The 12,822-nt window shown below is 43.9% G+C and overlaps 1 protein-coding gene across 13 annotated transcripts in view; it reads left to right on the forward strand.

The window, feature by feature from the left end:
- LOC119961940 (formin-like protein 2) overlaps positions 1-12,822 on the forward strand; it is a 314,356-nt gene that overhangs the window by 157,336 nt on the left and 144,198 nt on the right. For all 13 annotated transcript variants that reach the window (XM_038789533.1, XM_038789532.1, XM_038789536.1 and 10 more), the window contains exon 2: positions 1,071-1,154. In XM_038789533.1, coding sequence (XP_038645461.1) covers positions 1,071-1,154 — 84 coding nt within the window. The remainder of the gene's footprint in view (positions 1-1,070; positions 1,155-12,822) is intronic.

The following is a 12,822-nucleotide window of genomic DNA, read 5'->3' on the forward strand; positions in this document are numbered from 1 at the left end:
TGAAAGAGCGGGGAGGCACAATTTCCTTACATGTGCTTTAGACATGAGCTTGGACCATTGAAGCAAAATGCCCAGGCCCCTGTTTTGCAGGAGACCAATCCTTTGCTGAAAAAAAGGGCTTTGACAAAGGGTCACCTGGACTCGAAACGTCAGCTCTTTTCTCTCCCTAAATCTGCTGAGATTTTCTAGCATTTTCTCTTTGGATTCAGATTCCAGCATCCGCAGTAATTTGCTTTAATCCTTTGCTGATCTTGGTCAGACATGCCAAAGTGTGAAGTGTTGATGGTTGGCATGTACGTTTCTGTAGACAATTTGATGTTGCATTCTTCAATTCTCTGATCAAACTGACTACATTCTGGACAGTCAGTGGAAGAAAATTAACCACAGGAATTCAGCTAATCTCATGACAACAAGCTTAATATTATTGTACATCATTGGACTGCTTTCTTGGAGGACATTAAAGATTGCAAACCAAGCTTGATATTGAGATTGATGCTTGTAAATCACTCTTGTCTTAAGAAAGATAGTAAAATAAGAACCAGGAGCAGGCGTTGCTCTCAAGTCTGCTCCGCCATTCAGTTTGATCATGGCTGATCTTCTGCCTCAACTCTGATCTTGCGCCTGATCCCCCGATTCCCTGAAAGATTAAGAACCTGTATCTCAGTGTTAAATATATTCAACAAAGAACAGCCACCACCCGTTGAGTGAAGAAATTTCCTCTCACCTCAGTCCTAAAAGAGCGCACTTCCCCCCCCCCCCCCCCCACTCTTATCTTGAAAATGTGCCCCCATGATCTAGATTCCCCAGCCAGTTTTGAACTGAACACTCATAGAATTACAACTTGCCATGTCTATTCTTCAGAGCACTGGAGTACAATTTGTGTTTAAAACCAAGGCACACGGTCAGTGGGGAGAACATCTACATTTGTTGTGCTAATGACATTGATTTTATTGTAAGCACTCCTTATTAATCACTATGGTGCAGATTGAACTATTAAAATAATGTTTATCTTGTACAATCTAATTTTTTTAACAAATTATTGTAAGAGTCCCTTTCTTCTTTTTTTGCAGAATTCTATGAACCTTCCTCCCGACAAAGCAAGATTGTTGAGGCAGTACGACAATGAGAAGAAGTGGGAGCTCATTTGTGACCAGGTAAAACCAATTCAAAACTCCCTACCCTACAAGTAAAGAACCGAGAAATGGACTAAGAGTGGATTGCTCCAACATAAAATACATACAGTGAGGCGCTGAATTCTCAGTGATTGGCTTTATGTTCAGTGCCAAGCCTATGGGTTTGTCATGTTTGTTTATTTTGACATCCGTGGATTTAAATACCTTGCGTGGCTTAAATGCTTTATTGTTTAATAGATGAAATACCATTACTGCTGGCAATCAAGAGAACAAGCATAAACATGCTGCAGAGGTCCTGTTACATAAATTAGCAATATTGATGCAATTTGTGCATTTTGAAAACCCACATAACAGTAAAACAAAAAGTAAAAGAGCCATTCCACCGGAAGGATGGAAGAAGTACCTTCTAATGATGACAGAGGAAAGTATATCACACTTGTTGAAGCATATCGAATTGATCAGAAAATTGTTTGTGACAGTAATGTCTATATTTGGATTTTTAAAAATTTGTTAATGGGATGTGAGCATCACGTGCTGTGCCAGCATTTATTGCCAATCCCTAACTGCCCTTGAGGGTAACCGCATTGCTGTGGGACTGGAGTCACATGTAGGCTAGACCAGGTAAGGATGGTAGATTTCCCATTAGTGAACCAGATGGTTTTTTTTACGACAATCAACAATGGTTTCATGGCCATTGTTAGACTTTTAATTCCAGATTTTTATTGAATTAAAATTGCACCATCTGCAGTGGCAGGATTGGAACCTGGATCCCCAGAGCATTACTCTGGGTCTGTGGTTTATTAGTGTTATGGGCCAGGGTTTAGATAACACAAAGTATATCATGGAGTTCACCTGACTACAACTGTTTATATATTTTGGTAATGAGGAGCACAAGGCCTACTCTTCAGGTGTTATGCAATAGAGGCCTTAAGCACTTTAAATCAGAAACAAAGTTTATTCAACACATTCAGTTAACATTTTATAAACACACACAATAAGCATTTTTATCAACTACAAACATACATCCCACCCACACAGCTACAGTACTCTATATTTAATCCTTAATAACTTCCTTTTTCTGACTCACTCAAGTAACAACATCCATAAATCAGACAATCCCTTTTTCCCAAAACAGTAGGTTTGAGTTCTTTATAGAAAACAGATATCAGTTTTAAATTATCAAGTGGTCTGGACATCTTTTAACATATAAGAACTAGGAGCGGGAGTAGACCATCTGGCCCCTCGGGCCTGCTCCGCCATTCAATGAGATCATGGCTGATCTTTTGTGGACTCAGCTCCACTTTCCGGCCCGAACAGCATAACCCTTAATCCCTTTATTCTTCAAAAAACTACCTATCTTTATCTTAAAAACATTTAATGAAGGAGCCTCTACTGCTTCACTGGGCAAGGAATTCCATAGATTCACAACCCTTTGGGTGAAGAAATTCCTCCTAAACTCAGTCCTAAATCTACTTCCCCTTACTTTGAGGCTATGCCCCCTAATTCTGCTTTCACCCGCCAGTGGAAACAACCTCCCCGCATCTATCCTATCTATTCCCTTCATAATTTTATATGTTTCTATAAGATCCCCCCTCATCCTTCTAAATTCCAACGAGTACAGTCTCAGTCTACTCAACCTCTCCTCCTAATCCAACCCCATCAACTCTGGGATTAACCTAGTGAGTCTCCTCTGCACACCCTCCAGTGCCAAAACGTCGTTTCTCAAGTAAGGAGACCAAAACTGAACACAATACTCCAGGTGTGGCCTCACTAACACCTTATACAATTGCAGCATAACCTCTCTTGTCTTAAACTCCATCCCTCTAGCAATGAAGGACAAAATTCCATTTGCTTTCTTAATCACCTGTTGCACCTGCAAACCAACTGTTTGCGACTCATGAACTAGCACACCCAGGTATCTCTGCACAGTAGCATGTTTTAATATTTTATCATTTAAATAATAATCCCGTTTGCTGTTATTCCTATCAAAATGGATAACCTCACATTTGTCAACATTATATTTCATCTGCCAGACCCTAGCCCATTCACTTAACTTATCCAAATCCCTCTGCAGACTTGCAGTATCCTCTGCACTTTTCGCTTTACCACTCATCTTAGTGTCATCTACAAACTTGGACACATTGCCCTTGGTCCCCAACTCCAAATCATCTATGTAAATTGTGAACAATTGTGGGCCCAACACTGATCCCTGAGGGACACCACTAGCTACTGATTGCCAACCAGAGAAACACCCATTAATCCCCACTCTTTGCTTTCTATTAATTAACCAATCCTCTATCCATGCTACTACTTTACTCTTAATGACATGCATCTTTATCTCATGCAGTAACCTTTTGTGTGGCACCTTGTCAAAGGCTTTTTGGAAATCGAGATATACCACATCCATTGGCTCCCCGTTATCTACTGCACTGGTAATGTCCTCAAAAAATTCCACTAAATTAGTTAGGCACGACCTACCCTCTATGAACCCATGTTGCGTCTGCCCAATGGGACAATTTCTATCCAGATCCCTCGCTATTTCTTCCTTGATGATAGATTCCAGCATCTTCCCTACTACCGAAGTTAAGCTCACTGGCCTATAATTACCCGCTCTCTGCCTATCTCCTTTTTTAAACAGTGATGTCACGTTTGCTAATTTTCAATCCGCCAGGACCACCCCAGAGTCTAGTGAATTCTGGTAAATTATCAGTAGTGCATTTGCAATTTCCCATGCCATCTCTTTTAGCATTCTGGGATGCGATCCATCAGGGCCAGGAGACTTGTCTACCTTTAGCCCTATTAGCTTGCCCATCACTACTTCCTTAGTGATAACAATCCTCTCAAGGTCCTCACCTGTCATAGCCTCATTTCTATCAGTCACTGGCAAGATATTTGTGTCTTCCACTGTGAAGACCGACCCAAAAAACCTGTTCAGTTCCTGAGCCATTTCCTCATCTCATAAGAACATAAGAACTAGGAGCAGGAGTAGGCCATCTGGCCCCTCGAGCCTGCTCCGCCATTCAATTAGATCATGGCTGATCTTTTGTGGACTCAGCTCAGCTCAGGATCTATCTATCTCCCATTATTAAAACTCCCTTCTCATCCTCTAAAGGACCAATATTTACCTGAGCCACTCTTTTTTGTTTTATATATTTGTAGAAACTTTTACTATCTGTTTTTATATTCTGAGCAAGTTTATTCTCATAATCTATCTTACTCATCTTTATAGCTTTTTTAGTAACTTTCTGTTTCCCCTAAAGATTTCCCAGTCCTCTAGTCTCCCACTAATCTTTGCCACTTTGCATGCTTTTTCCTTCAATTTGATACTCTCCCTTATTTCCTTAGATATCCACCGTCGATTTTCCCTCTTTCTACCGTCCTTTTTGTTGGTATAAACCTTTGCTGAGCACTGAAAAATCGCTTGGAAGGTTCTCCACTGTTCCTCAACTGTTTCATCAGAAAGTCTTTGCTCCCAGTCTACCTTAGCTAGCTCTTCTCTCATTCCATTGTAATCTCCTTTGCTTAAGCACAAACACAAGCATTTGATTTTACCTTCTCACCCTCCATCTGTATTTTAAATTCCACCATATTGTGATCGCTCCTTCCGAGAGGATCCCCAACTCTGAGATCATGAATCAATCCTGTCTCATTGCACAGGACAAGATCTAGGACCGCTTGTTCCCTCGTAGGTTCCATTACATACTGTTCTCGGAAACTATCGCGGATACATTCTATAAACTCCTCCTCAAGGCTGCCTTGACCGACCTGGTTAAACCAATCGACATGTAGATTAAAATCCCCCATGATAACTGCTGTACCATTTCTACATGCATCCGTTATTTCTTTGTTTATTGCCTGCCCCACCATAATGTTACTATTTGGTGGCCTATAGACTGCTCCTATCAGTGACTTTTTCACCTTACTATTCCTGATTTCCACCCAAACGGATTCAACCTTATCCTCCATAGCTCTGATGTCATCCCTTACTATTGCCCGGATGTCATCCTTAAATAACAGAGCAACACCACCTCCCTTACCATCCACTCTGTCCTTCCGAATAGTTTGATACCCTTGGATATTTAACTCCCAGTCTTGACCATCCTTTAACCATGTTTCAGTAATGGCCACTAAATCATAGTCATTCACGATGATTTGCGCCATCAACTCATTTACCTTATTCTGAATACTACGAGCATTCAGGTAAAGTACACTTATGTTGGCTTTTTTCCTTCTGTTTTGAATCTTAACACCTCGATCAGTACCCTCTCCTAAGTTATATTTCTTCTTAACTTTTCTCCTAATTTTCCTTGTCGTTGAACCCAGATCGTCATGTGACAACCTGCCGCTCGCTTACCATTAATGTTTTTACTTCCCGTTTTATTCCTTTTAGTATTAATGGGCCTATTCACTGAGCTCCCCTCAGTCACTGTACCTTGTACTGTCGCCCTTTTTGATTTTTGACTATGGCTTGTCTGCCGTACACTTTCTCCCTTACTTCCTTTTGCTTCTGTCCCTGTTTTACTACCTTTCAACGTCCTGCATTGGTTCCTCCCCAACAGCTCTAGCAAACCCCCCCCCCCCCCCAGGACATCGGTTCCAGTCCTGCCCAGGTGCAGACCGTCCGGTTTGTACTGGTCCCACCTCCCCCAGAACCGGTTCCAATGCCCCAGGAATTTGAAGCCCTCCCTCTTGCACCATTTCTTGAGCCACCCATTCATCCTATCTATCCTGACATTCCTACTCTGACTAGCTCGTTGCACTGGTAGCAATCCTGAGATTACTACCTTTGAGGTCCTACTTTTTAATTTAACTCCTAACTCCCTGAATTCAGCTTGTAGGACCTCGTCCCGTTTTTTACCTATATCGTTGGTGCCTATATGTACCATGACAGCTGGCTGTTCACCCTCCCCCCCGAGAATATCCTGCAGCCGCTCCGAGACATCCTTGAGCCTTGCACCAGGGAGGGAACATACCATCCTGGAGTCTCGATTGTTTCTGCAGAACTTCCTGTCTATTCCCCTTACGATTGAGTCCCCTATCACTATAGCCCTGCCACTCTTCTTCCTGCCCTGCTGCGCAGCAGAGCCAGCCACGGTGCCATGAACTTTGCTGCTGCTGCCTTCCTCTGGTGAGCCAGCTCCCTCAACAGTATCCAAAGCGGTATATCTGTTTTGCAGGGAGATGACCGCAGGGGACACCTGCACTGCCTTCCTACTCTTGCTCTGTCTTTTGGTCACCCATTTTCTATCTCCCTCAGTAACTTTCACCTGCGGTGTGACCAACTCGCTAAACGTGCTATCCATGACGTCCTCAGCATCGCGGATGCTCCAAAGTGAATCCATCTGCAGCTCCAGACCCGTCAAGCGGTCTAATGGGAGCTGCAACTGAACACACTTCTTGCACGTGAAGGAGCCAGGGACAGTGGACGTGTCCCTGAGCTCCCACATCACACACGAGGAGCATGGCACGGGTCTGGGATCTCTTGCCATGTCTTAAACCTTAGATAAACTTATCCGACTACAATTACTAAAAACGAAAGAAAAATAAATAAATTAGACAATGAAAATAAAAACTACTTACCAGTCACTTACCAGGGTTAAAAAGCATCTCCTCCCCACCCAGCTTTGAATTCCCACCTAGCTTCAAATTCCCAAACTCACTCTTGGTTGTGCCTCACTCTGGCTGTGTCTTTTCTGGCTCACTGGGAGAACTCACCCAGGGTCTCAGATGCTCTCTGGTTCTCTCCCTGCAGATTAAAAGTTACAGGCCAGAAGAAAGAGAGAGAACAAAACAGTAGGGAAAAAGCACCTTCTCCCACTCTGCACCGAATTAGCTCACTGCACCAAATGACCAAGTTCCAACTTCCCACTCTGGATGTGTCTCACTCCGGCTGTGTCTCCTCGACTTGCGCTTACTGGCATCATCAGCAACCCAAACATTACTGTAAAATGTTTACAAGTCACTGGCTTAAGAATATGTCTGCTCATGAAGGTTGGAATGCTGAGAAGCATAGATGACCACCGAATGTAGACGATGTTCAAAAACAGATGAGGGTCGGATCTCGAACAACGACGAGTTAGAATACAGGAGGGAGATAGAGAACCTAGAGGAGTGGTGCAGCGACAACAATCTCTCCCTCAATGGCAGCAAAACTAATGAGCTGGTCATTGGCTTCAGGATGCAAAGTACTGTACAAACCCCCTGTCTGTGTCAGCAGGGCCAAGGTGGAGATGGTTAACAGCTTCAAATTCCTAGGGGTGCACATCACAAAAATCTGTCCTGGTCCACACCCGTCGACACTGCCACCAAGAAAGCACAACAGCACCTATACTTCCTCGGGAAACTAAGGAAATTTGTCATGTCCACACTGACTCTTAGAAAGGATCGATAGAAAGCATCCTGTTGCATGCATCACAGCCTGGTATGGCAACTGCTTGGCCCAGGACCACATGAAACTTCAGAGAGTCTTGAACACTGCCCAGTTCTTCACGCAAAAACCACCTCCCATCCATTTATCTGTCTGCACCTCACGCTGCCTTGGAAAAGCAGACAGCATTATCAAAGACCCCTCCCCACCCGTCTTATTCACTCTTCCAACCTCTTCCATCGGGCAGGAGTTACAAAAGTCTGAGAACACACACTAACAGATTCAAAAACAGCTTCTCTCCTGCTGTTACCAGACTCCTAAATGACCCTCTTATGGACTGACCGGATTAATACTACACTCCTGTATGCTTCACCCGATGCCGGTGTCTCTGTATTTACATTGTGTACCGTATGTTGCCCTTTTATGTATTTTCTTTTTCTTTTCTTTTCATTTTCTTTTCTTTTCATGTACTAAATGATCTGTTTGGGCTGCTCGCAGAAAAAGTCTTTTCACTGTACAATAAACAAATCCATCCATCCATCCATCTCCATTTTCCAAAAGCTCGACTGTCCATAATGGGGAAAACTCACTTCCCCAAGAATATCCATTGAGGAGTATCCACTTCAATGAAAGAGATCTCATTTACTCTTCCTCTACAGCTCTCTGCCTGAAGGGAGGTCTAACCCACCGTGCCATGTTCTCCACCATGGATACGCAAGGAGGCAGGTCTCGAATACAGACCAGCTGGAAAAGGGATCGAACCCCATGCTGATGGCGCTAATCTGATCCAAAATGGCTGTTCAGCCAACTGAGCCATCCAGCCCCATCCAAGGAGTCAGAGTTGCTGTGGCAACATGCACTTTTACATGAATGTTATAGTCTGGAGCTATGAGTAGTGAAGGGCGAAGCTCTGATTTTATTTCCATCACATGGATGACCAGGAACTCACCCACTCTCACCCACTGTCTGCCATTGATATATGTTGGAATGATTTACAAGTTGATACTCAATGGGCTGAATTTTACAAAACCCCAGTAGGAGTGTTCCTGCAAGGGATTAAGGGTATGAAGGGGCATGTAAAATAAAGGGGGTGCCCATTCCACTTCTTTCCCGCTCACCCCCATGATACGGCGGGGTGGGCAGGTACCAAATTCAGCATCAGTATTTTAATATGCAATCAAGGGTCAGTTATGCTTGTTATCAAATTGATGTTAAAGAGCAGTCTACTAAAATTAGGCCCACACTCTGCCAGAACCACCGCCATTCCTGTACCTGGAGCTGTTAATTGGCCATGCTCCAGCCAATCAAGTATGCGCCTGTGAAAATAGGGGGCTGTGGCAGTTCCACCCCCACCTTAGGGCGTGATCGGGAACCGAAATGGTCGCGATATCAGTTTCCTAACCCTGGAAGGACAATCCTGCCCCAGATGTCACACTTAGTTGCACAAAAAGACAACAAAATACTTGGCGTTGACTTGGAGCTTGATGCATTCAAGCAATGGCCATCAGTCTTCAGCAGATTATAAATAACTACAATTAGCAAGATTTGCCTGTGTTAAACAGTGGTCTGAGCTGACTTAGCAACCGATTGTCACCATTGTACTTTAGATCGAAGACAATTTTGAGCCACACATGAGTAATGTCTCTGCTGTATGTGGCACTTAATCTGTTATGACCTTTCACCTGTGATAAAAGAACCCATTAAGTGTGGAATTAGTCTTCACTTTTTGTGGCTTTTCTTGATCAATCTCCTACCATTGTTCCTTTCTCCTCAAAGACATTAACTTCCTGCTGATGTTCTACAGTTTCTATGCCTTTGGTATAGCATAGGTAGTAGTGGCTATTTATTAATTTATGAATCATGATGGTGAATGTTAGTTAATCAATGATCAGAGAACTCAGGCCAGATGTTTCTCTACACAGTGCCTAGGGAAGAACGCATCCAGCAATGGCTGCTGGTTAACATTTGGCAACATTTTTGCCCTCTTGTTTAGGCTAAGGCTAATTGTGGGTTGCTTTCCGTCACCTTAATGGGGATTAGTTAACAGCACAGATGGAGAATTAAATGTTGAAGTTTCCTGTTCTTTATGGATAAGTGACTTAATAGGTAAATTCACCGAGTCATTTAGGTAATTGTGTTCATGCTTGATGCATTGGAAAATAAAATTTATTAATACAATAGGAAGAGACTGTTGTTTAATTGGAGACCTTTAATGCGATATATCTGTAGCCCTGCAGTGAATTATTGGATCACAGATTGGAGGGCTTGGATTTAAAGGATACCATTGGTGTTGATTGTTCTCCCTCTTTTGTAGATGATTTTTGAAAATTTTAACTAAGCTGCTGGTTGGGACTGCTTTCCCGGGGTAACAGAAATCAGCGGAATGTCTTTGCTTTGGTTTAGAATGCCTCTTTCTGTTGGGTGACAGGACCTGGCACTGAAAGAATCATGAAAAATGTGGCTACGGCCACCATGCCCTGGTCTTTAAAGGAGCATGTTCCTGATTTAGTTCCGGGCCTTTAGAAAGGGTTGGAGTGGGAATGGGGATACGTTGTTTCCATTCTTCCTGCATTATAGGCTCTTCTATGTGTAGACTATGTTCAATGAAGGATCTTCGGTTGTGTTAGTTGCTGTTCCGGTAAAGATTTGCCGGTGTCGTTCACGTTATATTATCCCCTTCACCCTCCTTATTTCTGATAGTAATAACAGAAAGATTTTTGAAGAAATGTTAATTGACCTGTATATTCTGTATATAGAATTGGATATCCAATATACAGGGCTCAAATTCTACAGAAAAATGAGGTAGATTTTTCCATGCTCGCAATGAATATTTCAACCACAACATAATTTTGTTCCTATGTAAGTTGTCATTCTAGCTTCCAGAATTTAGCTACTTGGCATCTTCATATCTATTTTTTAGTCAAGAGTTTGGCAAAACAAAGACACGGAGATCGTTTTGGTATTTTAAGCACATTGATTGGAGAAGCTAAACAAAGAATGCTTTAAATATGGTCATTGGGGCAGCACTTCCGACCTGTTCCAAAAATCTGGAATAATCCTTGATTATTATCCTTGATGAATAGCAAGGAGATTCCTGGTGTTAATCACATTAGAATGGGAGTGGGCCTTTCAGCCCTTCAAGCCTGTTCCATCAATCTTTTAGTTTGTGGCTGAGAGGTATATTTGCTTAATTTATCCATCTTTCCTTCTTTTCCCTTGACACGCTTATCTAGCAGAAACCTATCGATCTTCGTCTTGAAATTTTAAATTGACCCCGCAGCCATTGACTTATGAGGGACAGAGTTCCACATTTCCACTAAACTTTGTGTAAAAATTATTTCATGATTTCAGGCTGAAAAGCTCAAGCACTAATTTTAAAATTATGCCTTTTATTCTGAATTTCCTATGAGAAGAAATGTTTTTTTCAGTTCCCCTTTAATATCTCTTTACCATTTTAAACACCATGATTAGATCACCACAGAACCGTCCAAACTCAAGGGAATACAAACAACTGTCCTTATCATTTAACTCTTTAAGTCTGTGTATTGTTCTGCTGCGTCTACACTGTACCTCTTCCGAGGCCAGTATATCGTCCCTGATCAAAGACCTTTCTTATACATACTGATTCCGAAGCAAGCTAGTTCAGCTGAAACATTAACTCTGGGCGAGATCTGCCTGCTGCAATGTGCTGGAAAGGCAGCGTGGCACACAATGCGGTTGCTAGATGCCGGGAAATCTCACTTCCGGGATCTACCCGGCGCTCCACGCCTTGTGACATCTAACGTGATCTTGCAAAACATCGCGATGTGAATCCGCCCATTGTGAGTGGGTTCACTCTCTGGCAAATCTGCGAATTAGAGTGAGACTGCTGGTCTCACTCTAAAATGCATTCCCGAGATCTAATCAAGGCATGAGACCTAACTCTCTCACCTTGGATACCTTGGGCGAGCGCTGTTCAGGGTTAGTCCCCACAAACGGGGACCTGACAGAATGGCACTCATGGGGGTCTCCCAGAGGATCGGAGGCTCCCAGGTTCCAACCTGGCACCCTGGTAGTGCCACCTGTGTGCCAGCCTGGGACGACCAAGGTGCCCAGGTAGCATATGGGTAGCAGTGGGCAGCACGGTATCAGTGGGCAGCACGGTAGCATGGTGGTTAGCATAAATGCTTCACAGCTCCAGGGTCCCAGGTTCGGTTCCCGGCTGGGTCACTGTCTGTGCGGAGTCTGCACATCCTCCCCGTGTGTGCGTGGGTTTCCTCCTGGTGCTCCGGTTTCCTCCCACAGTCCAAAGATGTGCGGGTTAGGTGGATTGGCCATGCTAAATTGCCCGTAGTGTCCTTATAAGTAAGGTTGGGGGGGGGGGGGGGGGGGTTGTTGGGTTACGGGTGGATACGTGGGGTTGAGTAGGGTGATCATTGCTCGGCACAACATCGAGGGCCGAAGGGCCTGTTCTGTGCTGTACTGTTCTATGTTCTATATGCCAACTGCCAGGATGTCAAGCTACAAGGTGCCCAGGTGGCACTGGCAGGGGCACTGCCAGGGTGCCAGGCTGGAATATTTTGCGTGGCGGGGACCGGCCGGGGTGCCCTGTGCGGTAGTGGGGGGGGAGGTGCAGGGGGGCTCAGGACACCCATATAGTGAGTTGGGGCTTGGGAGGGGGGTCACGTTGGGGGCTCGAGAAATCGGGACACCATTTAAAAATGGGGTCCTGATTTCTTGCAGCACTGTGGACTCCCGGCGAGCGAAGCTCCTCAGTGCAGAAAATGGGGCTAAGTGTGGCCTCAGCCACGTGTTCCCCACTGAGACCCCCAATCTACCCGGATGGCCATGATGTGGAGATGCTGGCTTTGGACTGGGGTGAGCACAGTAAGAAGTCTTACAACACCAGATTAAAGTCCAACAGGTTTGTTTCAAACACGCGGATGGGTGTTAGAGAGCGGGGTATTTTGAGCGCCAGGAAATGCACGCTACGGGACTCTGTCCCCATTTGGGTAGATAGTGACCTCTGTTTCTCTCTCCACAGGTGCTACTTGAGCTGCTGAGTATTATTGCCATTTTCTGTTTTCATTTCAGATTTCCAGCTTCCACACTATTTTGTTTTTTTGAAAGACCCCAATATCGCTAAATTGCGATTCAAGTGGATAAACAAATGACGTACTCTGTAAAGTAAAGAAAGATGAAAATCTATAAATGCTAATATCATTGCATCATTTAAGATATTGGGCATAATTTAAACAGAAAACATCTGTCTGGTTTTGGGCACTTATAGCGGGGTTTTTCTTGGCAGCTGTAGCACTGAGAAACACCCTGCTATTCAATGGT

This window comes from Scyliorhinus canicula, chromosome 2 (genome assembly GCF_902713615.1).
Source record: "Scyliorhinus canicula chromosome 2, sScyCan1.1, whole genome shotgun sequence".
Taxonomy (NCBI): Eukaryota; Metazoa; Chordata; class Chondrichthyes; order Carcharhiniformes; family Scyliorhinidae; genus Scyliorhinus; species Scyliorhinus canicula.